Here is a 26,502-nt window from a genome sequence, read left to right as displayed (position 1 = left end):
GGGAGTTAAAATCCTGGTTATCTGGTTAAATCCTGGTTTTTATTTCTGTACTATCTGCCATGAGAAGCCCCTTCTCTTGCAGTTGCTTTAATATCGGGAAAGAATCTTTCATGAAAATTGGGACGTTTGTGTTTGAATTTGTTGAATTAGGATTGTTTAGTTGGGGAACCAACCACTCTCTGGTTATTTGAAAGTGTTCTTGTGGTCCATTTAAAAATTCAAGTGTCATTCTAGCAAGCATATTTTGGCACAGTTTTCTAAAATCAAGTACTCCTAGACCTCCCGATTCTTTTGGGCAAAAGAGCAACTTCTTACTCAGTTTTTCTAGCTGACCGTTCCATATAAAACGCCACATATAGGTTTCAATTTTCTTTGCTATAGGTTCCGGGAGGGGTACAACGCCTTCTTTAAAAACCTTACATGCCACCAGGGCATAACTTAAAACCCTTGCCCTGAGGGCTGTGTCCTCCACAAAAACATATTTTCTATTAGGAATTGAATGAGCCCTTCTGAAGTTTCTACAACAACGCTTTCAATAAAAACTTTATATGCCCCCAGGGCATAACTTACAACCCTGTGCTGTGCGGGGAGGGGTTGTCATACTTAAAGACCTAATTTCCAAAACTTCCAACTACGTTGAAAAAAGTGGCTATCTAAAAATTTTGATTGGATGTGTTTGGGGGAATGATGGATGTGGGGGGGGGGCTAGTTGCCCTCCAATCCCTTTCGACTATTAAAAAGGGCACTAGCCCTTTGGATTTCCAATTGAATGAGCCCCTTTTGAAGTTTCTACGACAGCGCCTTCTATAAAAAACGTTATATGCCCCCACGGCATAACTTAAAACCCTTGCCCTGAGGGCTCTGGGGGAGTGTCCTCCGCAAAAACATATGTTCTATCTGGAAATCAACTACGCTGAACAAAATGGCTATCTCAAAATTTTGATTGGATGTGTCTGGGGAAACGATGTGCGTGGGGGGATGGGGCTAGTTACCCTCCAGTCACTTTCGACTATTAATAAGCACACTAGCCCTTTGAATTTCCAATTGAATGAGCCTTTTTTGAAGTTTCTACGACAACGCCTTATATAAAAATCTTATTTGCCCCCAGGGTATAACTTAAAACCCTTGCCCTGAGGGTTATGGGGGAGTGTCCTCCGAAAAAACATATTTTCTATCTGGAAATCAACTACGCTGAACAAAATGGCTGTATCAAAATTTTGCTTGGATGTGTTTGGGGGAATGATGGGCGTGGGGGGGCTATTTGCCCTCAAATCACTTTCGGCTATTAAAAAGGGCACTAGCCATCCCAATTTCCAATCGAATGAGCCCTTTTTGAAGCTTCTACCACAACTCCTTCGATACGAAGTGCCCGGGTATGGAGAAAAAAAATAACACATTGTGCCCAAATCGTTCTTTACTTAGGCAGCGCGAGCGCGCTGCCTATGATAAAAACCTTGTATGTTAACAATAAGCAACTTGCATAACTCACAGCCCTTGCATAACTACCAGGTTTGGACTCACCCTCCACCCCCTCCAAAAAATCTTAGACTCGTAAGAACGTACAAAATGTACATAAACAAATTCTTGACGTTTTTTATAGTTTTTTTTTGTATCACGCATCCGAAACAAAAATCCTGGATACACTCTTGCGATAGACCTATGTTTCTTCATAATATCTGGAGAGAAACCTTTTTCGATACTATTTTGGACAAAATTGAGAACAGGGCTATAAACGAGCGATCTAGCGGTCCACGCCATCAGCACCGAATGCTGAATAAATACTGAATGAAGGAACCTAGGAACAAGGGAAGTGTAAGGACCCCCTCAACTGTTCCCCACAATTTATGGGTAACTTAATACCGGGGGGAGGGGTACAATACGTCGCTTGCGGGAGGTTCCTTCCTCTCTTCTGCTTGTTCCCAGCACGTTTTTCAAAGTTTTTTTTTGTGACAAAAATCCTGGATACACTCTTGCGTTAGACGTTGTTGCTTGCGTCGCTCTGCAAGTAGGACCAATGGGTTGCAGTTGCGACAATACATTACATGATTTTATTATTGAGGGTCAAGATTTTATTTTGCAAGACTAAGTTTTCTGGTTGATTTTACTAAATTAATGTCATTGAACAAATAAGAACTTTCGACCATGTAGGGTTTTCAGAGAGCTATTTCACAGACTTTCCTACTAATTCACAAATAACCCTAATAACATTGCATTTGTATAGGTGGCTCGCTATGCCCGTGCAAATATATTTGAGAGACATATATTACGACGACTGACGCCTATTATTATATCAATGGCAAAAGTGAGAGTTTCTCTAGACCAAGATGGGCCTTAAAAAAGTAACTACTATTACCGGGAAAAACCAAAAAATTGTACTTATAATTTCTAGAAAAAAATTAGTAAGTTACAAAATAGGGAGAAAGAATTAGTTTGCCCCGAAAATAAACTTATCAGAAAGTTTAACTTGGGCAAATCATGCTTAAATTTAGGTAACGCCATTAAATACGGGGCGTCGTGTAGTTTCTAAACCAATTTCAAAATCAAATCTTGATCCATCGTTGCACATTGTTTCTAGATGCCTTTCTTATTAATTACAATACTTTTTTTTTAAGATACTCAAATCTTCAATTCTTGAAGTACCTAGCTTCAACGTTCAGAACTGCGGAAGCACTAAATCATACCAAAGTTATAACAACACGATTTATTTTAATTTGGCAAAACCAGTATCGCTGCTGAATTCCTAATTTGAAGGAGATCCAAGATATCAAACACACAAGGAATATTAAATTAACTATAAGCACAAAATAATAAACTTGTCCAAAGTGTCACTTCCCCACTATCAGTGGTATTTCTAATAAGATTTATACTCTTATTTCAAAATTCAACACTAGTCCCATAAAGATCTATTGTTAGCATCTTTTAAATGGGAAGAGAACTTAGGGAAGAAGTGGCGATGGGGAAATCTTTCCAATTTGACCAAATCAATGCCATAATCTTGTCAAAAACATAGAAATATTCATTCGAATATGGTATAATCTGTAGACTTCATACAAGATTATAGTACCAAAATCAAATAGTGATTATCATACAAAAAATCCTTTTTACGGTCTGTCCTCTGTAGTTGATCGAAGCATCCTCTCTTCCTTGCACATTTAGAACAATTTTACCTTCCTGATCTTACCATTCTTTCATTCTTTGCTGCTGCCAGAAGGACAATCAATAATTTGGTAAATATATAGGAGACTTTTCGAGTCCCTTAGTTGCACCAACAATATGAAATTATCTATCAATGAGCCGGTGAAGCATCATAGTTAAAAAAACATAGTCGAAATTTGAGTTTTTTTGGAACTTCGTTTGAGGTTTGTGTGGTCCGTCAGTTCACAACCGACACGGCAAATAACGATCGAAAAAATTCGGTGTCTATGCCTTCGATGATTTGGGCCGCTCGTAAAACTAGGACTCTTATTACTGACCATATTCCCTTAGTTTAAGCCATTGAAGATCAAGTGCCGGAGTACAAAAAAAAAACATCATAAATACCAAAAACTTCTTTGAATACCTATCAAAAGCAGAATACCAAATAGCACACTTGTTGCGAGCGCCTAAAAGGAAAACTGTTAATCCTCTAAATACATTTTTGCTGACCAAAAAAACGAAGTTTTCAACCTTAATCTGACGGTTTGCTGACATTAAAAAATCAGGTACACCCGGACGCGTCACTACTTGGCGCGAAGTGTGCTATGTGTAAAACAAAGAGGCACTGAGTGGAGGAACTGTGCACGTGGTAGAACAAGTGACGCTACGAGATGTGGACTGAGTGTTGGAAAATTGACAATTTTTCGCTTGTGTCCAAAACAGAAGTGAATCTAATGTACTCTCTATCGTACTCTATCGATCTCTCTGTCGATTAACGTAAAATCGTGCTATCGGATTTGACTCTTTTCAGAACCATCCTTTGGGCGTGAAAACATCGGAATCACCAATTGTTATCTATGATCAAAATCATCGTCGTAAAGCATAGTTTCTAGTAGTACATTTATCTCTTTCGCTTTCTCTACTTACCAGTCTTTATCCCGTCTTTCGTTTTCAACGACAAATAAAACTTCGTGAATGAACTTAGGACCTTTTTCTTCAGCTTCCAATTTGCTATTCAAGCGTCAAAAACCTTAAAGGTTGACTTCTACGCTGACTTAAACAAACCCCCTGAGAATCATCATGTCATGGGAAGACCTTTTTTTTTTTTTTTTTTTTCTGAACGCTTTACTTTCAAATAAAAAAAATCAGATACAAAAATATGATGAAATAGATAAGGACATGGTAAATATAACACACAACTTATTCATTTTATTTTTTTTTTGCACTGCCTTCCGCTAGAACAGAAATGGGATCAGCAACTGTTTCTTTGACTTTAACTGCTGCTGGGGGTTTCAGGAGTAGTGGCTACCTTTTTTTTGTTCGGCACGTATCGACCATCTATCATGGCCTGCACTAGCTGCATCTCGACCATGTCCTTCTTTTCAATGCCATTTAGCCGGTTATAAGCTTTGTTCAGAAGCTCGTTTGCGGCCTGTTCCGTCTTTCCTTCTTTCCCAAACGTCTCTTCCTTTTTTTTTTAGATAGATTTTTTAGTCTCTATTGTCTGTCTTTTCAAAGAGGTTTCAGTGAGCTGCTGCTCTCTCAGCCATTCTTTTGCCTCAAAAAGCCAGCCTCTCTTTCTCCAGGTTTTTCTTTCAAGGCTTTCTCCTGCTGTAGGTACAAATCATAGCTCTTTCTAGCGGATTTGGAAAGTTTTATCATGTGTTCGGTGATAGCAACATTTTGCACACGTCGTCCAAATCTACCCAACCCATCTATCACAAACACTTTTCCATTCAAAGTTCTTTCATTCATTGAAGCTCTTTCTTCACTGAGAACTCACCCAGAGATGCAGAAACCCCACTCAATGCTAGCAGACGCATGTGAAATGGTCAAAGCATTACGACTTCAGGCAAATTTGGATATTATCCTCCCTGGATCACATTATTCCACTTGTCGTCTATCCTTCCCGGCTCCAGATAATTGGAGTAGCCTAAACTCGTCAATTAGCACACCCTTTCGCGTCACGATCAATAACTTTCTGGCAACATTTTTTTTTACATTTGGTGTCCATTTAAATGCTATAAATAGCAACATACACGAGCCAGAATCTCTCAAGTTGAACAATTTTAAGGATTAAAAACAAAAAAAGGAGGAAATTTCTTCAGTGCCTATTTTCTCGTTTCTTTATTTACTCCTCTATATCAGGGCTGTTACAGGTTCGATTAGTTTCAATTCAATTAGGTTCGATTGGTTTGCAATTTTTCGTACATGAGGTTCCTTTTTACCCAATGGCTTACGAGTGTAATTGCAAACTAAACAGGGAAGAAAGTTGGCTTGAACCGCTTCCAAAACCATTGCAAAAAAAAGAAGAAAGAAAACCTATCTCTTTAGCTATCTTTAAAGAAAAAAAAACTATCTCTGCACACGGTAAGGAAAGAGGACAAGGATCCCCTAATATACGTCCAAGCAGGCACGCAATCATTTTTTTTTTGGTCGGGGGGAATAGCAAAATATTTTTGGGGAAAAGTGTAACATAGCAGAAACTAGCTTTGAAACTTCATCGTGATGCAGAAAAGTTAACGCTTTCAACAACTGCAAAATTCCCCGCGGAGTATTTGCTTAAGAATATATCTTGCGGCCGCAAAATAATGCTTTTAAACGTGCTGCAAAAACGAGCGTTTTGGAAGCTCGTCTACTGACTCTAGAGAGTCAAGAATCTCGTCACTCACAACTGTAGCGGTGGCACAACGTTCTTTTCATCTTTGAAGGGCAGAAGTGTTAGCTCATCCCTAAGTTCTTCGGTCGTTTCGGATTTTAAAACTCGTCCAGACAATGTCAAGACCGAGAGTTAGTTAACGTTTTGAAGAGATTCAAACTATCAACAACGAAATGACACTCTGCTTTCAGTCGGTTATTTGATCAGCCAGATGATCTCTTTTTACGTATTTAATTTCATAAGACTAGGGTTTTTCTAGGGAATATAGAAAAAGAAGTACTCAAACAGAGCTGGCATCTGTTCCCTTAATCTTGAAGCGGTAGGTCCTATTGTTTACTATCTGGTGGGTACTTGTTTCAAAAAGAGAGTCTTAGGAACGCCAGTTTTCTTTTGAATCTTCCTGCAGTCTTCTTGTCTAGCCGGCCAGTCACTGCAGACTTTCGCTACCTGTAAATTCACGTTTTCACTGTCAATCAGTCGGAAAAGTTTTATGTTCACGTTCGGATCGTCACGACTTAACGCTAGTAGTTTAGAGATAGATTAACCATTCTCATAGATTGTTCCGACTATTTCTGACGAATTCCTCAGATGTGACATGTCCAATAAACGCGGTTTTCAGATGTCTTTCTACCACTGGTTTCACCTTCTCGGACAAGAATCGGAACCTCACTTGAAGCTCTTTCTTACTTTCTGATTTTTTAATTTCGTCGAACTCGACAACATAATAGCTGTTGCGAACTTCATCAAGGATCCTTCCAGAAATGGGGTCCAAGAGCTTCGGTTAAAAAATAAGCGAACTTAGCTCGCACTGTATATCTGAATATTTTTCCAAATACATCTGTTATTCCGTCTGCGGATTTTCCTGAGTAGCTTGACTCAATCATCTTCAGAGCCAATGTAATTTCTGCAACTGCTTTTTCATTCCGCACTACCCAAGCACCTAGGTGCATGGACAGTTTTGCCGGTTTACCGCTCTCCATGGAGGATGCTGTCAAGAGACGAAGCTGATTCGGCGTTAGCTTTAGGGTAACATTCTTCTTATGTTAAGCAGTTCTGGCGTCCTGTAGTAAAGCATAGGAGCCCTAATGACAGACAAGCGATGTATTGCAGATAGAAGAGTAGAAAGAGAAGAGACCTCCCGGAACGGCTCTACGTCACTCTTTCATTTGGTGTCCCGTCGCATCTTTCCCTTCCAACCAAGGCTCCTTGAATTTGCACTTTCCTATTTTTATTCAAACTGAAACTTCAGACCCTAACCCTTAAAAAAACTTCAAACCCTAAACCTTCAAATTAAAAAGGGCGCTAGGAAGTATTCTAATAGTGCTAGAAATGTATGTAAGATCAAAACCGAAAAAACCTGGTTTTTAAAACCGTCTCCTTCGTATTTTGTACTTAGAGCCATTCTCTTATTATTTTTTTCCCCCTCTCTGTGTAACATAGTGACCCGGAAAAGAGTTTTCTATGAAATTAACAAAGCCCATTAAACCCTACCGCCTCCAAGCCTATTCACTCCGGACGTAAAAGGGGTCACTCATTTTTGTTACAAGTCTGTCTACTCTGTCCAGACAGCATCGTTGAAGCCTATGTAACAACAATTTTAGTCTTTCTTAGACAACCAAAACATGTTCCAAGAATCTCAATTGACCTTAGGGACCTTTATCAATTTGAGGGACCAATAGGGACCTTCAGTAGATTTTAGGGACTTTATGGCAGCCCTGAGTACACAACCTCTGGCTCACCCTTGCGGTGCAACGCATAACCTAAGCAGCAAAATATAGCGCTATACAAGAATCGAGCTAAGCTCTGTTTTTGCGTTGTGTTAGCTTGTTGAAATTAAAGTTGTGTTACTTGAATTATTATTTATAGCGGAGGTTAATAGCAACGAAGACCATACTGCCTTTCCATAACAAACAAACACACTTAGAAACAACAGGGCAAATTTTCTCAAGACAGTGGAATTCAATTCAGCGAATATTTTTTAAAAGCGTTTTTAGTTTTTAAGTTCGCATTTTAATGTGAGTTTTATTTACATATATTTTTATTGGTGTTGTGCTAAGACGGCCCTTGGACATAGGACCGAAATATTCACTGAATTGAATTCCACTGTCTTGAGAAAATTTTCCCTATTGTTTCTAAATGTGCTTGTTTGACAGCTGAGGTTTGTAGGAAAGATTGGCAAACGTAGTGCAAGCGTGATAGAGACTCTACCTTAAAAACCCTGATTACCAAAATAAAAGCCACGCTATTGATAAGGAATTCGGCAAAAGTATGACTGATAAGATCAAATCAAAAACTTATGTATTCTTCAATTTCCAGTTTTTTTTCAGCTCATTGTTTTTTACTAGTCTCTCGAAAAATCAAATACGTGCTTCCATTTTGTTCACCAGCCAGCCGAAGTATGTCATCTGTTTATTCAACTACCTGAACAATTGAATTCCTAGTTAAATTGAAAATTTACCCTTGTAAGCTGAAATGAATTTAAATAAAAATCATATTGTTGACGGAATGAAAGCATATACGATTTACCAAAAATACAATTTAAACAGATACGATTTAAACAGAAAAAGAAATACGGTATGTACAAAGTATCCAGTACGATAGCTTTCAGCACAAAACTGAAAGACTTCTACACAACGGAAGTGAAACTCGATCTCAGCGCAAACACACCGACCCATCGATGTGCCAGAGGCTTAAGAATCCCTACTATGACAAGCATTCGGTCAGGTTTCAACTCTCTGGTGGTATCTTCAAGTGTATGGGATATACTGCCAGCTAAGGTATGGCTGTCATTCTTCTGGCACCATCAAACGCCTGCTGATTCAAATTTTAGAGGTTAAGTTAAATCTATATAGCCTATGGTGATTGGTAGTTATATTTCTTATTAGTATCATTCTTTCATATAGCTTGGTTGTATATTTAACATGAATATTTCTTCTTTCTTTTTATATATGCAGATTGATTTTTTGAAAGTAGTTCTACTTTTATTTTTGAGTTGGATATAAAAGCGTGGTAATATATATTTCTATTTTTGAAATGGTTATGAGAGGGTGATGTCACCTTTCTTTCTCTTATTTGTGTTTTATTGCCGGGTCTGTGGAGTTTTCAATTGGCTGATTTGAGTTAACTAATGGTGATAAATGGTATCAGGTATCTCTTTTGCTTTCTTATTGTTTGATTCACTTTTATTTTTCTTTCCCAGTTTACAGTGAACTATGGAGCCTACTCGATAGTTCAGTAGTATGTGTTTGTGTCTTTTTTCGTGTCTTTTGCTGTTGTACATATATTGCTAATACACGAACTTGAACTTGACTTACTACATAGATTTGAGCTTATGCAATCTCACTAATTTGCTACTTGATGGCTTGGCCAAGCGAATTTTCTTCGTTGATTGCCCATATTTTACACAACTTGAAGTAATTTGCCAAGATTACCTTTTCTGTGGAGCACCAATCTTATTGTTAGCCACTCATTGTGTCCACTATTGAAACCGCAGGAACAAAACGATAAATAACAGTTCGAATAGGGATAAAGCCTTTTATTAAACAGTAAAAAAAAACACAATAAAACATATACTGGATATTTCGATCACACATACAGATGATATGTCTGCTGATGACGATCACTGTATATGTGATCGAAATATCCAGTATATTTTTTTTACTGTCTAATAAAAGGATTTATCCTTATTCAAACTGTTAACTATCATCATGGAAAAGCAGTGTGGTCTTCGAAATTACCTAGTAACAAATCCATGTCTGTTCCGTCATTTAATCGTTATGTCTCAATTAAACAAGGTTTAGTATAACTTTTTCATTTCCTACAAAGACTGTATTTTTATTTATTTCCCAAAAAGAAAAAATTGCCAGGCTTTTCTGTTGACTCAGCACAGATAAAGCATAAAAGAATAGAGGTACTAATTGTACAAAAAAAAAAAAAAATGACTCAAAAACTTTTTGTTCTTTTACTGGCTTAAAACTTCACACAGATTTTAGAAACCAACTTAAAGACGGGGTTATTTGTCTCTCCAGAATAAGTGATAACGTGATTGGCTTACAGAAATATGCCAGATATAAACCAATGAAATTAGGCACATTTCTGGACGCGCTCATTATCATGGATGGCGTAGGCTTCATTTAATTTCTTTAATCAGATAACTTACATAACTACTGTCCCTTAATGCTTGAAGGGCCCCTTGTAGACAACTGATGACGGATTCAAGGATTTTTTACGGCGACAAGATTCGTGCCACTGCTCATTATCAAGGATGGCATATGTTTCTTTAACTAACTTTAAACAGATAAATTACATAATTGATGTCCCTTAATACTTGAAATGCCCCTTGTAGACAACTGATAACGGATTCAAGGATTTTTGACGGGGACAAAATTCGTGCCGCTGTCATGTGCTCATTATCAAGGATGGAATATATTTCATTTAATTTACTCTAATCAGACAGATTACATAATTGATGTCCCTTAATACTTGAAATGCCCCTTGTGAACAACTGATGACCAATTCAAGGATTTTTGACGGCGCCAGAATTGGTGCCACTGGCTCACTTCGGCTATTAAACCTTGAAAATTGGTGCAAGACCTTTAATTTTTCGTCTCTTACCCTGACCCTTTGGTTCAGGGCCGACCGATATCCTCTTTGATTATCGGCTAACTCTGAATAGTGCCACCAACAGAACTCTTTTGAATCCATTAGAGGCACAAAAGTCGTGGTACCAATGCTAAAATCGCTGTTTTACTCGCTTTCTAAGATGGGGAACTGCTAACTTCTAGTCAATAGTTCCAGAGCCAACAAATAGATTGGCTATCTCTAAGTTTTACTTGGTTATTCCTAGAATATCTCCAAATCAGCATTTTGGATTTTTGGCCCTATTTCCGCTGAAACTGATGTTTTGCGGCAAAAATTGTAAAATTGGCATTTTTCTATGACTTGATCTATTTCCTTACTTAAAGAGTGCACTGGGTAATTTCAATTCGAATCAGCCGATATCCTTCAGCCACTAATTCTAAACGGTCACCCCTAGGGAAAAATAAAAGCGGATAAAACTTTTTTACAAACAAAATAACTTTCTTTTTATGCATTTTTGCTACGTTTTCACGAGTCAGACGAAAATTTCAAGGGTTCAAACCCCCTTACCCTTCCCCCCTGGATACGGTCTCGTCACCAAAGAGCTCCTTCAAAAGTCTGGTTTCAAAATTTCGGCTATTAATGGTTTTCTTTACGACGCTGCCACCATTACTGCCATGATAGTAGTTGCCACCACCATCACTGCCATGATATGATTACAAGAAAACATGAATCCATGAACAAGAAGATAAAAACCCTGTTTTGCAGATAAGAGAAGATCGATAAAGGTTGCCAGTGCTTTATTTACTAAGCCATTTGAACTAACTGTCTATTAAAGCCCATTTACAAAATATTATTGTAAATGGAGCATTAGCAAAACTCTTGAGAAAATCTTTTCAAGGTAGTATGCCCTCAAAGACATCGAGACCAGTAAAGGTAATGATGGAAAAAGGCAAAAAAAATCACAATATATAAGTAGAATGGGTAACTGATCATTCAGGATCAGGGTGAACTTTGAAATGAAGCGGGTATAAGAAGTGACCACTGAAGGAGAAGGGCGAGGAATGAAGTTCACTACATTCTATTACATTGGAGGCGTTTTGGAAGTTTTCATATGGCGAAAAAAAGCTTTAGCTATTTATGAGAAGTCAGACAATTATAGAACAGGACTGGAGTCCTGTTTCAGGGTTTAAAGCCAAAGAGTGGTGTCAAAAACGTAAATCATGTTGTAAAACAAATCGAAATCAGTAAGGTTTAGCATTCACGCTGAAAGTATCTTACAAACCGGTTTACTAATTTAGGATATGAGTGATGTGTCCATCCGAAAACACCAAGCAATTTCTAAGTACCTCATCGATTATGTTGACGAGGGCGGTGTTAAAGGCTGGAGGCCCTCGAGATATGAAATATGCCTCCTTATTAGCCTGCATCATACAAGCCGCTTTTCTTTTATGTTACACTAAACTGCTTGAAACCTTGAGGATAAAATTGAACCAGTCAGAGGAGGTATAAGTGACGTGATCAAGTGAATTTTTCGCTGGAGAAGGGAATTGCATATTTTGCAACGTTTTGCTTCCTTTTTTCTGTAAAACTTTGGTTTGAGACAAAGCCGAGAACAAAAAAAATCAACAGCAACATATGTTCAGATCATGAGTAATTATATTAAATATTTTACAAGTAAGATCATAGATTTAAATTGCTAAAATGGTGGATATGCACTAAAAGATCAACTGCTAAAAAAAGAAGAAGAAATAGAATAGAAGTGTTAGAGAGAGCAGGATAAGAGCCATAATACAATTTGGTGACAAAGAAGGGAAGACCACATGAGAGCAGTAGAAAGGGGTCGAGATTACAGCCAGTGGATTCAGGCCAACGGGTCCGGATGGTCAAATTTAGGGCAGTAGAAGACACGGAAAAAACGGCCGGAATAACGGAGGCCAACAGAGTCAAGATGGCCAGAGTCAGGGTGACAGATTAACTTGTACTTGCAGCAGAATTTGGCATTTCCTGCCTCATACGACGGTTTAGCTTGCAGAGTAATACCACCGACCTCACCTCAAGCCGAAGTATCGGCGACACCGGGACTCGAATCCCTACCACGAAGGACATAGGTTTGCAGGCCCAGCGTGTGATCCACTCGACAAGGGTAATATGAACGAATGAATTTAATCCACCATACAACAAAAGAAGAATAAGCGGAGTAAATGCACAAAAGAAAAAATAAACTAACAAAAAAAACTTCATATAGTCATATATACAAAACACAAAAAAATCTAACAATCAGCAAACGGCACTGTATATACACAATCAGAAAGATCGCTAAAAGGTTTTACACGGGCATGATCTTTGAGCTCGGGCAGCTGAATTAAAATATTGCATAATTTATACTTATTCTCCAGGTAAATATTCCTGGTGTAAAGAGGGAGTCGGAAGAGAAACTTCAGAAACTTGATATTCCACATTGGGGAAACATAAAAAATAACTGGTAAAGCAACTGCTGAACAAAAATGTGAGAAAACTTTATTATTCAAGCTGAACTTCAGTGAAACCACTGAAGCATAACTTATTCTTAAACCCACTACAACGCAGTCAACTATCATTGTTCGACTATTTTTATATTGGTTCCATATTTTACACAAAATTAGCTTAGAGAATAACTTGAACGTATAGCATGGCCTTCTAAGCAAAGGAAAGACCAAAATGACATAGGCCAAGAGATTCCGGATGACTGAAGCTTGGGCATTAGAGGAAACGGAAAAAAAGGGCATTTTGAGAACAAAGGCTTCTCCTCTTCAATAATTACCAATTTGCTTAGCTGTTTCTAGAGGATAAAGAGTAAAATAGGGGCGTGTTTCAGAAGCCAATTATAATTAACTGATATTAATTGTAATTAAATTCAACCAAGGCGGGTTGTAACTACAAAATCTGCCCTTTACGTTACGCTCATCATAAGCAAAAGGTGCAATTGACCAGGCTTTTCTTTCATCTGGTGTTTTGGGACGTTTATTTGCTTCAATATCTAAACGGTAATTTCAATTAGGGATATTTTAACCTTGAAACTTTTAAACAACAAAACGAACATGACATAGTAATCGACATATTATTTTGCTGTCGATTGGGACGACAAGGTTAGAGGAAATGATTTATAGGAAATTGGAACTTCATTGGAGAGGTAAACAGTGAGATTTCGAATAGACTGGGATGGAGGAGCGTGAGCAGCAGTGTCTGCGTCAGGTGTCTTCGTGATGCCATGAGTTGTTAGTAGTAGTAATCTTCATTGTCCAAATTAACTTTTCCTGGCCTGAGCATCCACTGAAACAATTCAAAATTCATACAAATCAGCAATACCCTTACTTAATTGCTTTGGTGACACATTATCTTATTTCTGGGAAGCATCTGTTGACCTTTTTGAACCCAAGCTAGGATTATCGTTACATACTCGCTCCATATTTAAACTCGGTGACATGGACGCATTTCAACAACTTATATTCAAGTTGAAATATGTTTTGTGACAAATACTCGAATCTCTATCTGTGTCCATGCGGTCAGGGGTGGTCCAAATAATCACCTCTCTTTCGGTGTCCGTGCGGTCAGGGATGGTCAAACTTTCCGTGTGTTAATTCATTGTCTATCTATTTGAGTCGCATTGAACTTAATTGTGTTTGGCACCAGGCACTTACTAAAATCATTTTATAGGAAGATTTTCATTCTCTCCCATGATTATAAGGTCTTCGAAGTTCCATTACATACAAAATAAGTCTGAAGGCCACACTGCCTATACATCATGAATAAGAAACGAAAAAGGAAACTATGTTTTCTAATTTGTCTTTCAAGTTGTTATGTATACTTCATTTCTTCAGTGCTTCGATAGGTTGGTCATTTTTTATATATCTTTTTGCAGCGAAGGTGGTTTAGCGAAGGACCTTGTAGAAATATCTATTTTATTTCGTATTGATCGTTCACTGGCTAAAAACCATCCTCGTTGCTGTTTCGGCCTTTTGTTTCTTCATTTTCTTCTTTTTCGTTTCTTATTCATTTCATACGAAGTTAATATTTTTATTAATATGGGGCTTGGTTTGCATTAGGGGAGGATTCGTCGATTAGTTTTTTTGAGGGGACCAGACTCCTATATTTCTTGTATTCAATATAATACGTGTTTGTGGGCACGTTCTTCAAAGCAGCCCCCCCCCCTTCCCCGTTAAAATGTCACATCGCCCGAAAAAAAATCTTAAGCACATATTCTTTATCAAGCACAATGAGCCCAAACTGCCGTAGCTAGCAAATAGCAATGCCATTAGTTTTGATGGTGGCACAGCAATAGGAATAAACAGAGGGGACCAGACTCCCCGTCACTTCAGAGAGGCGTATAAAACCCCCTTTGCACATAAACACAATGCAAATTTTTGTGAAGCTTTTAGAAAATACGTAATACAAAAAATAGAATAAAACTGATGACATTTTCCATCAACTATAACTGAATAATATGCTATCCACCACCTTAGCAGAGGAAACTTTCCCCAACAAATAAAGAAATAAAGGTACTCACGGACTCTGTAAGACCTGGATCATCCGAGCATTTCTGCATGTAAAATGATTTGATAGCGGCTGGAAACCGACACAGCATTATCGGTTCGTTTATTGCGTCAGTCATTTTTCGTTCTGGACCTTCAGGGATGTCCTGTTATAAAAAAAAAAACTCTTCAAGATTGAAAAACATTTTTTTTTTTTTTTACGTTTTTCTATTTTAAGATAAACTTCTTTTTTAACCAAAAGGGAAAACGCAAGCGTAGGTACGTCATATATATGTTACTTTGAATGTTCGTAATCTGTTTAATGTCGACATTTACCGGTAAATTTCCGGAATTCCTTTTTCTCTGCCTTTTCAGTGTTATGCAAGCTTTGATGGTAAAAGTTAATGCTAAGTTAGGTTGGGTTAGGTTAAATTAGATTACGAATATCGGAAATGGGTTAGAAAGCTAAACTGACTCAACCTAACGTAACTTAAACTAACACAGCCTAACCTGTAATCATCATTCCTTGCAATAAACTGAACAAGTTGACTGGCAACGCTGACTAAATTCAAGGAGAAAAAAAAATGTCTTTCGGACATTCACTGGTGAATGTCGGATATTCATCAATTTCGAACATTCACGATAACATGTACACTCAAATCAATATTATTACACTCGCCAACCAACATACAAAATAAACATAAAACATTATACACTTACAAAAGTGTTATCACTAAAATGCCGAATAAAATAAGGTATAAACAACAAAAGATGTTTCTTGGTATTAGAAGCTGAATAAATCATTAAAATATATGTTCAGTCTGAAACAAGCGATTTTGCGACTTGAACTTCCTTAAAAATTAGAAACATTTTTATTGCAAATCTTTAATAAAGATATAATACAAAGCAGGGAATTTTCACAATTTTTCCAATCTTCTTAAATGAAAATAATTTAAAAAAGCCATTTTTCAAGCTAAAATTTCACACCTCTTTCACCAATTTTTTCAATATCCTTATTTCAAAAATTTCAACGAAATCCTTTTTTCAACAATTTTCATCTGATATTCACCCTATTTTCAATCTAAAAAACCATTTAAACAAAATTTTGAAATGAATTTCGGTAGATGAACAGAACTGAATCACAGCTATTAAATGATAGCAAAATTATTGTCTTCCGTTGATATATCAAAACTGTATGAAAGCAGAAAAATGGCTGGCTAAAAACTGCAAACGGAGTGTAAACCTCAATTGCAAAAACTAGTTTTTATTTACCGGAGTCTAGTATGTGATTCTTTATTAGGAAGGTTCTGCAAGTCAAATTTGAGCCCTTTTAACCAACTTTTAGTATTGTTGTGTGCTTCAAACTTCCAAGGTATGTTTTAACAGCACGAACAAGGTGTAAAAACTAATTTCCAAAGCTCCATTGTTATGGAGGTTGGGGAGATAATCCCTTTAAAATATGGCTTGATGTTTGCTTTATTATTCAAATTTTTGAAACATCCTATTCAAACAAGAAAAGAAACTTCCATCACTTTTTTTTATATGGGCCAGTGAAGGAAACATTTACACTCGTCCCAATCACCCTCCTTTGCAAAATGATTAATTTGAGTTTGGATTCGGATTAGTAACATATCATTAGAGAATTCTCATTAATTGAATTCTAAATGTAATAGAGATGAAGGACACACACGTATATAGGAATCTATTTTGAAAAGCCTAAAACACAAAGAAAAGAAAATTTATTAAAAGCCCCGAAAGCCGGTGAGTTGTACGAAAACATGGGAGAATTCATAAAACATAATCTTTTATTTATGAAAGTGGTCAGAGGGACCACAAGATACAACCCCTCTCCTTGTATATACTTGCCTGATCTATTGGATATAAGAAATACCTTTTCGCAAGCTGACCAATGGTCTGAGCCCCCCCCCCCATTCACTTATTTTTTTTTTTAGCAAAATAGTAGGCCTGTTGTACTGTGCTTCCTCCGAAATTGTACAAGAACTTTCAATATGCATGACTGGAGGATCAAGCTAGGCCCGAAGACTCTGCAAACCCCTCCCACTATACGTTAATAAGAAACGTAGGTATGCATCACCTTGTTTGAACCCGCATCATACAAGGATTTTAATCAATGGGATTGGAAGCTTCTTTTTTTTATATAGACAGATATAGAAGCACGTTCCACCTCATTTAAAGCGAAATCACGCGAGTATTTTCATCCGTAAAATTGGGGACATGAAGTAAACTTCCATTCCCTGTACTACCCCAACCCTCCCACATCCTACCACCAACTGTGTAGTGGGGGTAGACATGTTGGAACCTTATTAAATTAAAAATACGCAATGATCTTTAGCTTGTTTGTTGAGACAAGAACTGGGTCTATCCGACGCCATCCCTGCGATCTTTTTGGCAGAAAAGTCGGAAAGGCAGAAAGATGGGTATGTTGTACCTTCTTTCAAGCAGAATCATACCCAAATATTCAAACGGAACGATTAGAGGCGCAAAGTGGCCGGAGTCTCTTTAATACCACCCTCACCACTATCCACCACCTGGATAGCTTCACATATGTAAGCAGCGTTATTAAAAAGGATGAGAGATGCAGTAAAAACGTAAAGAGTAGAACATCCAAAGCACAGAGAGTTTAATCACAGTTGAAAAGAGCTTGAAAGAAGTAGATAATTCTTAGAAATAAGATTAGTATGCCAGAAATTACGACAATGACAGGTTGTCAGGTATGATTCCAAAGTGTGGGTATCCCAAAAAATTGCCGAGTATATGCTATATATCTTCCACAGAAACAGTTTGAGGATAATTTAGATATTCGTTAGAACTACTATAGATCAAACAACAATCTTAGTTCTAGAAATTATCTACTTATTTCTACTCTTTTTTTCTCCCTGTGCTTTGGATATTCTACTCTTGACATTTTCCTGCATTCACCGTCTTTGCTAATAACGCTACCTATTTATGTGAAGGCATCCAGGTGGTGCATAGCGACGAGGATGGCGTTGAAAAGCTTCGGACCCCTTTTTTCTATTAAAATTACACACTCATTTCCATTAAATTCATCCACATATTTTCCATTAAAATTGAATATTCTTCTTCTTTTCTGAGACAGGCTATACATGGTTGTATAGGTTTCTACTTAATCAATTAAAACAATAAGATATAGTTTTCACTGTCCTTGGTATTTTCAATATTCTTTATATTATGCAACTATTTCTTGATTCGAATCAAGTTCAAGCTAAAACATCGGATTAAAATTACTTGGTGGCGTTAGCGCCAACTTCGGGGACTGTATTTTTGTTACGCCTAATACGAATCATTAATCCTTCCTAGGAAAAGCACTACTAAGGATTAAGTACAAATTATCAGTTTATTATCAGACTCGTCAACAGTCTGGTAAGTAAACCGACCATGAAAACTTGGGATTGTTAACAAAGGGATTGTTAACAAAGTTTCTTTTTGTAAAATAAACTTCATTTAACATGGGTCAATTCAAATAGGCTTACGGAAAGCTAGCTGTCTGTTAATATTTCAATTCTTTTTTTCTTATCTAGAAAACCATGTGTTGCACCAAATCTTTAAAATTGTTCCATATGCATCTGACCAAAACTTATTTATCTTCAACATTTTACATTTCTTCCTTTTATTGTTTCAAAGAAAATGGCATTAAAACGAGTTTTGCAAAATATCCGTATTTCTTTAAAACAATTTTTGCGTAACTACTTTTAAGCTATGCACATGATTTTTGCAAAAAATTGGCAGTCCTTTTGAAACAAACGACAATTTTGCAATAGAAAAAATTGACAATTATGGAGTTTCCTCAAGAAAATGGTGTTAGAATGAGTCTTTAAACATCAGCATTCCCCGAAGTTTTTATATAGCTGCATTTGAACTATGTATACGACCCCCCCCCCCCTCCAAAAAAAATACGTAAAAGAAATTTGCGCGTCTGCTTTTTTAACTATGCATTTGTTGTTTTTTTGGCTAGAAAATAACAGTTCTTTAGAACCATTTTGTAGTTCTTTGGAATAAGTCAGTTGGAATCAGTTCTTTGGAACTTCAATTTGTAGCTTTCTCCAGAAATGACATTAAAACAAGTTTTAAAAACATCCCCATTCCTCTAAAAAGTTTTACTTAGCTACTCTTTAACTACGCAAATAATTTTTTTCAAGAAAATAGCTGTTATTTTGGAGCAAATGACAATTTCGCCATTGCAGGAAAATGGCACTTTTGCAGTTTCTTCAAGAAAATGGTATTAAACAAATTTCTACGAAGCTACTTTCTAACTATACACAAGATCATTTTGGAAATGATTTTTTTTTTTTTTGCAGAAAATAGCAATTTTGAAACTGCAAGAAAATTTCAGTTTTGAAGTTTCCTCAAGAAAATAACATTAAAATGAGTTTTGAAAAATATCGGTAATCTCTCTAAACAGTCTTCATGAAGCTGCTTTTTAACTACACAAGTTTTTTGGAAAACATGGCAGTTATTTTGCATAAAAAGATATTTTGCCATTGCAGTAAAATTACAAGGCAAAGGTAATTTTGCCATTGAAAGAAAATTGTAATCTTAATGTTCCCTCAAGACAATGGCACTAAATGAGCTTTCCAAAACATCCGTATGTTCTAGCAGTTTTACGAGGTTACTTTTTAACTATGCTAACGATCTTTCGCAAGGAAATGACAGGATTCTTTCCCGATTTGACATTCCTTTAAAAAAATTTACGTAGCTGCTATTTAACTATGGACTCAATTTTTCCAAAAAAAAATGGTCATTTCACCATCATAAAAACAAATTCAAGAAAATTGCTATTTGCAGTTTCTTCAAGAAAAGGGAGTTTTGAAACATTCATTTCCACTAAAAGTTTTGCGTAGCTGCTTTTGAACTATGCGAACAATGTTTTTGCATATACTCTGCGCTATTTTTGCAATTTTTCGCATAAGAAGACAAGAAAAAGTTTACAAGTTCGTGTTTATTCTCCATTGTAGAATCCAAAATAATAGCTATCAACTTTACTTTTACATTCTTTTTCTAATCTGAATTTGACTATGCTAATTGAACAGGGGTTATATTACCACCCCTAGTGATTTATAACTATTTCTAGAAATTTTTTATGTTGGCAAAAACAACGATCACTAAATTAGCAACATAAATCACTAGATTATTGAAGAAAATCAATAAATCAATTAAAAATCACTAAAATCTAGTGGTTTCTTTTTCACTGGGTGGCAACCCTGGTTATATGATACGTTTGTCGAAACTGACACTTCCACTCAGCCACTCTGACAGGCAGGGACCGAGGATACATGTATGAAAAAAAAACTTTTAAAACACAATTTTACACTGCGAAAAGAATGAGGCCACGCATTCGCTACTTTTCAGGCGTAAGGTAGTAGGGACGTATCTACATAAGAAAGCAGAGAACGAAAGATGTCCACTAGAATCAATCTAAAATTATTTTAAAAGGAACATAAAAAAATACATTCTTCAGACTGAATTATACATTTCTATATATGTAAGGCTTTCAACAGGTTTTGCAGGGCATAACCCCCTCCCCCCCAAATCCCCTTACATGCTTTCAGTGCAAAATAGATTTTACAAAAATAAAATAAATCAGGTGTTTTAGATGCAGGGTATATTTAGGCCCGGTGTTTGTAGATAACCTAGCATATCTTCTTAACTTTAGAGCATAACCTTAGCCTAGCATAACCTTAGGATAACCTAGCATAACCTTAGAGCATATCTTCTAAGTTGAAAGTAGGCGTGTTTTTATTGTCATATTAATCACCTTACTATAGCAGTGATTAATACTAACAGAGCGTGGGCTGCGGTCGCTAAAAGCCTGCAAAGAGGGATTTTTCATAAATTTCATATTCAAAATAATGTTCTCTATGTACAAGAATAATCATGAAGTCTCTAAATAAAATTATCTTGGAGGTCTTTCAGACTTCTGTGCAGCGTCTAAACAAATTATCCCGCCTCCCCAAATGCCAAGATGTTAGCTATACTTTATACTCACCCAAAATCTGTGCCGTTGTGATTCAACTGCGGTTTCAACATTCCTATGCATAAATTATCCCGCCTCCCAAATGTCAAGATGTTAGCTATGCTTTATATACACAAAAAATCCGTGCGGGTATGGTACAACTGTAATTTCAACATGCCAATACCCAAATTATCCCACTTCCCAAAATTTCATGGTTCTAGCTACATTTTGTACACACCCAAATCCGTGCAGTTATGGTACAGCTGTAGTTTCAACATGCCGATACCCAAACTAACCCGCTTCCCAAAATGTTCAGATTATAGCTATATTTTATACACACCCAAAATCCGTGCAGTTATAATACAACTGTAGTTTCAACATGCTAATACCCAAATTATCCCTCCTCCCAAAATGTCAGGATTTTAGCTCTACTTTATACTCACTCAAAATCTTTTATATATGAAAAGAAATATTACCTCTCCAAATTCATAGAATGTACCATCACTTTTGGTAATATTGTTGTCTTTCAAATACTGGATGGCCTCTGTGTAATTCATTCTTCTGAAAGGTCTTTTCGGTATTTTGAAATCGGGGTTAAGTTCAATCACTAACTGTCCCAAAGGATGATTGAAAACACGTTCACAAACATTAACAACTAAATCTTCAATTTTGTTAAGGAGATCGTCAAAAGTGATGAATGGACATTCAGCTTCTACATGGGTGTACCTGAAAAAATTTGAAACGAAAATGGGGCTGAACCAGATACCGCCAATGGTAGTTCTGCCCTCTCTTGCGCCCGGGGCAAAACTTTAATTAACCAGCCCCTCTCCTGTCTCTCATAAAATTTTCAGGCCGAATTCTAACAAAAGTTTCGTTTATTAACCAAATTATCTTCAATTTATAATTTAAGTTATTTAATAATTATTCATTATGTTAATTTAATTATTAGTAAATAGTTTCTCATACTTCAATTTATTTTTATTTTATCAATTAATTAATCGTTTATTAATTATTTTCATTTATGAACTGCGCCCTCAACTTTATTTTAATAGAAAAAAAAAATCAAAAATTCCAAAATGATTATAACCGTCAAATTGTTTATTTAAAATTTTACGCCCCTAAAATTCCTGCGCCCGGAGAAAGTGCCCCCTCTATCCCTCTCCCAAAACCGCCTCTGCATACCGTACATCACAGATATGTATAAACATAAATTAACAAACAAATATTCAAAACCATTTTGGTGTTTTCAAATTGGGGTAAGTTAAAAACAGGCTTGCAAACCTTCACAGCCACATCTTCTATTTTGTCAAGGACATCATCATCAGAGGTTATGATTAGACATTCTATTTAGATATGTGAGTACCTGAAATATTTTCACCCATTCAACACAGATATGCATAATCATAATCTAACAAACAAATATTCAAGATTTTTTGGTGTTTTGAAATTAAGGTTAAATTCATGCAGAAAGTGTCCCAAATAATGTTGCAAAACACGATTTAAAAAATGAGCTCATGAAAACGTTCAAAAAGATGAAATGACGAACACGATTAAAAATATGATACGATTAAAAAATCAAAACAAGATTAAAAACATTAACAACCATATCTTTATTTTAACTAGATTACCAAAGGTTATGAATAGACATCCTGTTTTCATATGTGTGTTCATGATTAATTTTCAGTTAGGAAATGAGGCCGAAACACCCATACACTACGGTTGTGTACGATGCGGAAAGGGTGCCTTGGATCAATTGAATTTACCAAAGTTCTGCGTATTACAGATTAGTTTTACCAAGATAGTAGAATTACCAACTTGATGCTCGTATTCTCATTGATACTCCTAATGACTTTGCAAGAAAAAACATTTAGATTAATATTCATAGCTACTTGCTCAAATCTTGATGGTAGGCTTCAGCCATGCAAGGACAAAAGACAGACCAAATTTAAAAAGGAAAAAAAAAACTCATTTTCGCCAGTGTATTCACGAAGATGTAAATTTAGATTGTCTGAAAGACTAAAACGGAGTCCCCCCCACCCCCCAATCGACTTGAGCAGAAATGTCTTTCATAGTCACAGAATTAACAGCAGTCTAAGATGCAGCAAATGCATTAATATAAAAAATTGAAAAAACAGTGAATGGTTTTACAAACACTTCTCTCCAATGCTTTCAATGACAATGCAGGAAAAAGTATTCTAGTTACTTGCTATAATACTCATATAGTTACTTGCTCCCCTCTTGGTTTTAAAATTGATGGCAGCCTTCATCCATGCAAGGAAAAGAAACAGAATGTTAGACAGTCTAAACTTAAAAATAAAAAAGGAAGTGATATTTGTTGCCAATGCAGGCAGAAAAAGTCTAGCACAAATGACAGGAACGACTTGTCTCTGTACATGCAGACGTGAATTCAAATTGCCTGAAAGGGCGTGGAGGGGGGGGGAGAGAGATTAAAACAGAAATTCTATTTATAATTACGGAAATAACGACAGTCCTGATCAAAAAATATATCAATGTCAAAAGAATGGAAATCCATTATACATGGTTTAATGAACACTTTTCGCCAATACTCTCAATAACATTGCAAGAAAAAGCATTCAGTGTAATAGTCATAGCTACTCAGGATCTTGTCTAGTTTTGAGAATCTTGGATAGTTATAAACAAAATAAATGCAATCTTGACAAAACTCCGTGCGTCTTTTCTTTGTGGGCCGGGTGTAGTTTATACAGACAAGCCCGAAGCGAGCATTTAGTACAATAGTTATCGGTACTAACTTCCGCTTTGGTTCCAATCTTGATCGTAGGCTTCAGTAATGCCTGGACAAAACACAGAATAATACAGTCTAAACTAAGAAATGAATAAAATAAGTATACGTCGCCAGTGATGAGCTGTCAAACGCTCTTTAAAAGTCTAGTACAAAGTGACAGGAACGACTTATTTCTGTTTTAAGAAGATATGGACACTGTACTGATTTAGAAGTGAATGTAGGCACTAATCACATCGCTGTTTTTCAATTTCCTTCAAACTACTTGAATGTTAAAAAAGTATTTAGGAAATTTAATACCCTTCTACAATTACCCACTCAAGTAAAACACCTATCTTCTGCCACAAGAGGCATATTGACTACAGGAAGGAACCGATTAGAAGATGCAGAGTTCTAATCGCAGAAGACATAGATGACTTGACTCCTCATTTAGTAAGGAATTCCTAGTCAGCACTTCCCTATCTATTTTTAATATATCATCCAAATTACTGAAAATACGAGGGAGGGGTATCTATAAAAGATACGATTTTAACTGTTTAAACAAAGATCCTATAGTTAAGAAAGTTAAAAAGCTGAAAAAACAGTTATGATTTTATTTCGCCACTCCATAGGGTCACTCACTGTAAGTGATATAATGAATAAAATGGTATTATTTTTTTCTTGGTTTTCCTTTTATAAAGGTCTTTATATATCCGAAGCTAACTTTTAGTATGTCCTAATAAAACGATGTTTCTCTTTACTTTTGCAAGTGGTGAAACAACTAACGCCAACTGCTCTCCAGACAATATATAAGATACATACTTTCCTTGGACTTCCTTCTACCATGAAAAAAAGGCTTGGAGCCAAGGCCGTACCCAGGGGAGGGGGTTAGGGGATTTGACGATCTCCCCAGAAATGTTTATTTGAGTCGTAAAAACGCAACAAAATACATATAAGCAAATTTTTTATGGGTTTTTTGAATTTTTTTTGTGCCCCGCTCTCAAACAAAAATCCTACATACGGCCCTGCTTGGAGTTATGTACTTACGTAGTTTACGCACAATTTATTTATGAAACTTAGCACAAATACCTTTGGTCGATATATAATACTTGGTACAAATAGAAAATACTTAGCACAAACAAATTTGGTCAAGTATTTGGTACTTATCTTTAAACACTATTTTAGAACAGTTGACCCAGCACCACCCCTTCGCCACACTGCCAAACCTGTCATGACCACCCCAAGGGCTTTATAATGCAGCTTGTACCCCTGATTAACTGCTCTTTTATATTCAAAATTTTCAGACTAAGTACTATCATAATACGATTAACAATCATATGGTTCATCACAATCCTGCTAAAAAATCATGTTAGCCGTGGTACATAGCATTAATACCATTGACGAATTAAGATGACATTTTGTAGTCGGTTTAATTACAAACATATATATTTTGTCCCTAGCCATCCAAAATAAAGTGCCTTTACTCAACTACTGCAACTTAATGCCATCTATGGGGGTTATTCAATAAGCAACAGGATAATTTGCTATAGTTCTGAAAGAATTTATTTAATAAATATAAACACAAAAAGTAAGGCTACTTTAACTGCAGTCCCATATACTTGTCAAATCGTTGTTCTAACTTGTGTGTGTCTATTGCATATAATTCGTTCATTCTTCATTATGATTAATTACATTTGATTTTAATCATGATCCTCTAAAAACCATAATTTGGCTAAATTTTGCAGGAGTCTAATTTCGCTTCGATAGCCGAATTTCATATCTGTCGACGAAATTCAGATACTTTTATGCGTGGGAATATTCAGTTCGCTTCTTATTCGGATCAGAATGAAAAATTTTGTTTTTCCTGCCGACAAAATAAAGAAGAGCTTCCTCCTTGAAAAATGAATTATTTAATGTACAATATCGGAAAAATGCATTATTAGTAGAATATTTTAAAAAGGTATTTTAAGGAGCCTTCCTATTACATGAACTTTCTAAGAAGATTTTAGAAAATTTAATTACCCTTTAGCTTAAGGATGAATTTTGAGAGAGATTGACAATTCAAAATATTTAGTTTGAAACACTTGCAATATTGCTACTTGAATTACACTCGTCTTCGAATTGCAATTAAGCAAGCCTCTGACAGGGGGCCTATTTTCGTTTCAGTAAGATGCCATTTCATTCGACGAAATTACAATATTTCTATGTGTGCGAATATTCAGTTCACTTCTGATTCAAATCAGAGTTGAATAGTTCATTTTTTGGCCGACAATATAACGAGGAAGGTTCCGTTCGAAAGATAAACTGATGCAAAAAAGCAAAACAATATATTATTGGTACAATATTTTAGATAATTCTTCTTCTCCTATGCAGCGTATTCGAATGAGTAGCATTCGAATAATAGATATTCAAATGCATCGTCATTTTAAACAAACTTTCCAAGAAGTTTTAGAGAATTCAATTTTATTCTGGCCCGTAGATAGATTTTGACAGAAAGAGTAGCACTCCCAAATATTCAGTTTTGACGGGAACCTAATTTCAGTTTCGCAGCCAGATTCCACGTCATTCGACGAAACAAAAAGCCTTCATGTGAGCGACTATTCAGTTGGCTTCTGATTTGCATCAGAGTTGAACAGCACATATTTTAGGTCGACAAGATAAAGGCCAGATTTTGGTTCGAAAGATGAACTATTTAATATGTAATACTAAAAAAATACTTTATTATTAGAATATGTTCGAATAAGCAATATTAAAATAATACGAGGTATACAGAAAAGCCGTTCTCGTAGGTATACAGAAAAGCCGTTCTTTAATAAAGCTTTCTAGGAAGATTTCAGAGAATATAATCATATTTTGGCCCGCAGATAAATTTTGAGAGAAAGACTGG

General features: G+C 36.1%; 1 protein-coding gene across 2 annotated transcripts in view; it reads right to left on the bottom strand.

Annotated features, from left to right (window-relative positions):
• AsnRS (asparagine--tRNA ligase) overlaps nucleotides 1–26,502 on the bottom strand; it is a 96,794-nt gene that overhangs the window by 27,483 nt on the left and 42,809 nt on the right. For both annotated transcript variants that reach the window (XM_089094264.1, XM_089094265.1), the window contains 2 exons: nucleotides 21,352–21,601; nucleotides 14,919–15,050 (listed from right to left, as the gene is read on the bottom strand). In XM_089094264.1, coding sequence (XP_088950390.1) covers nucleotides 14,919–15,050; nucleotides 21,352–21,601 — 382 coding nt within the window. The remainder of the gene's footprint in view (nucleotides 1–14,918; nucleotides 15,051–21,351; nucleotides 21,602–26,502) is intronic.

This window comes from Artemia sp. Qi Xiang Cuo, chromosome 9 (assembly GCF_049724085.1).
Source record: "Artemia sp. Qi Xiang Cuo chromosome 9, ASM4972408v1, whole genome shotgun sequence".
Taxonomy (NCBI): Eukaryota; Metazoa; Arthropoda; class Branchiopoda; order Anostraca; family Artemiidae; genus Artemia; species Artemia sp. Qi Xiang Cuo.
Note: the sequence above shows the minus strand (reverse complement) of the source record. Positions and strands in the feature narration are given on the sequence as shown.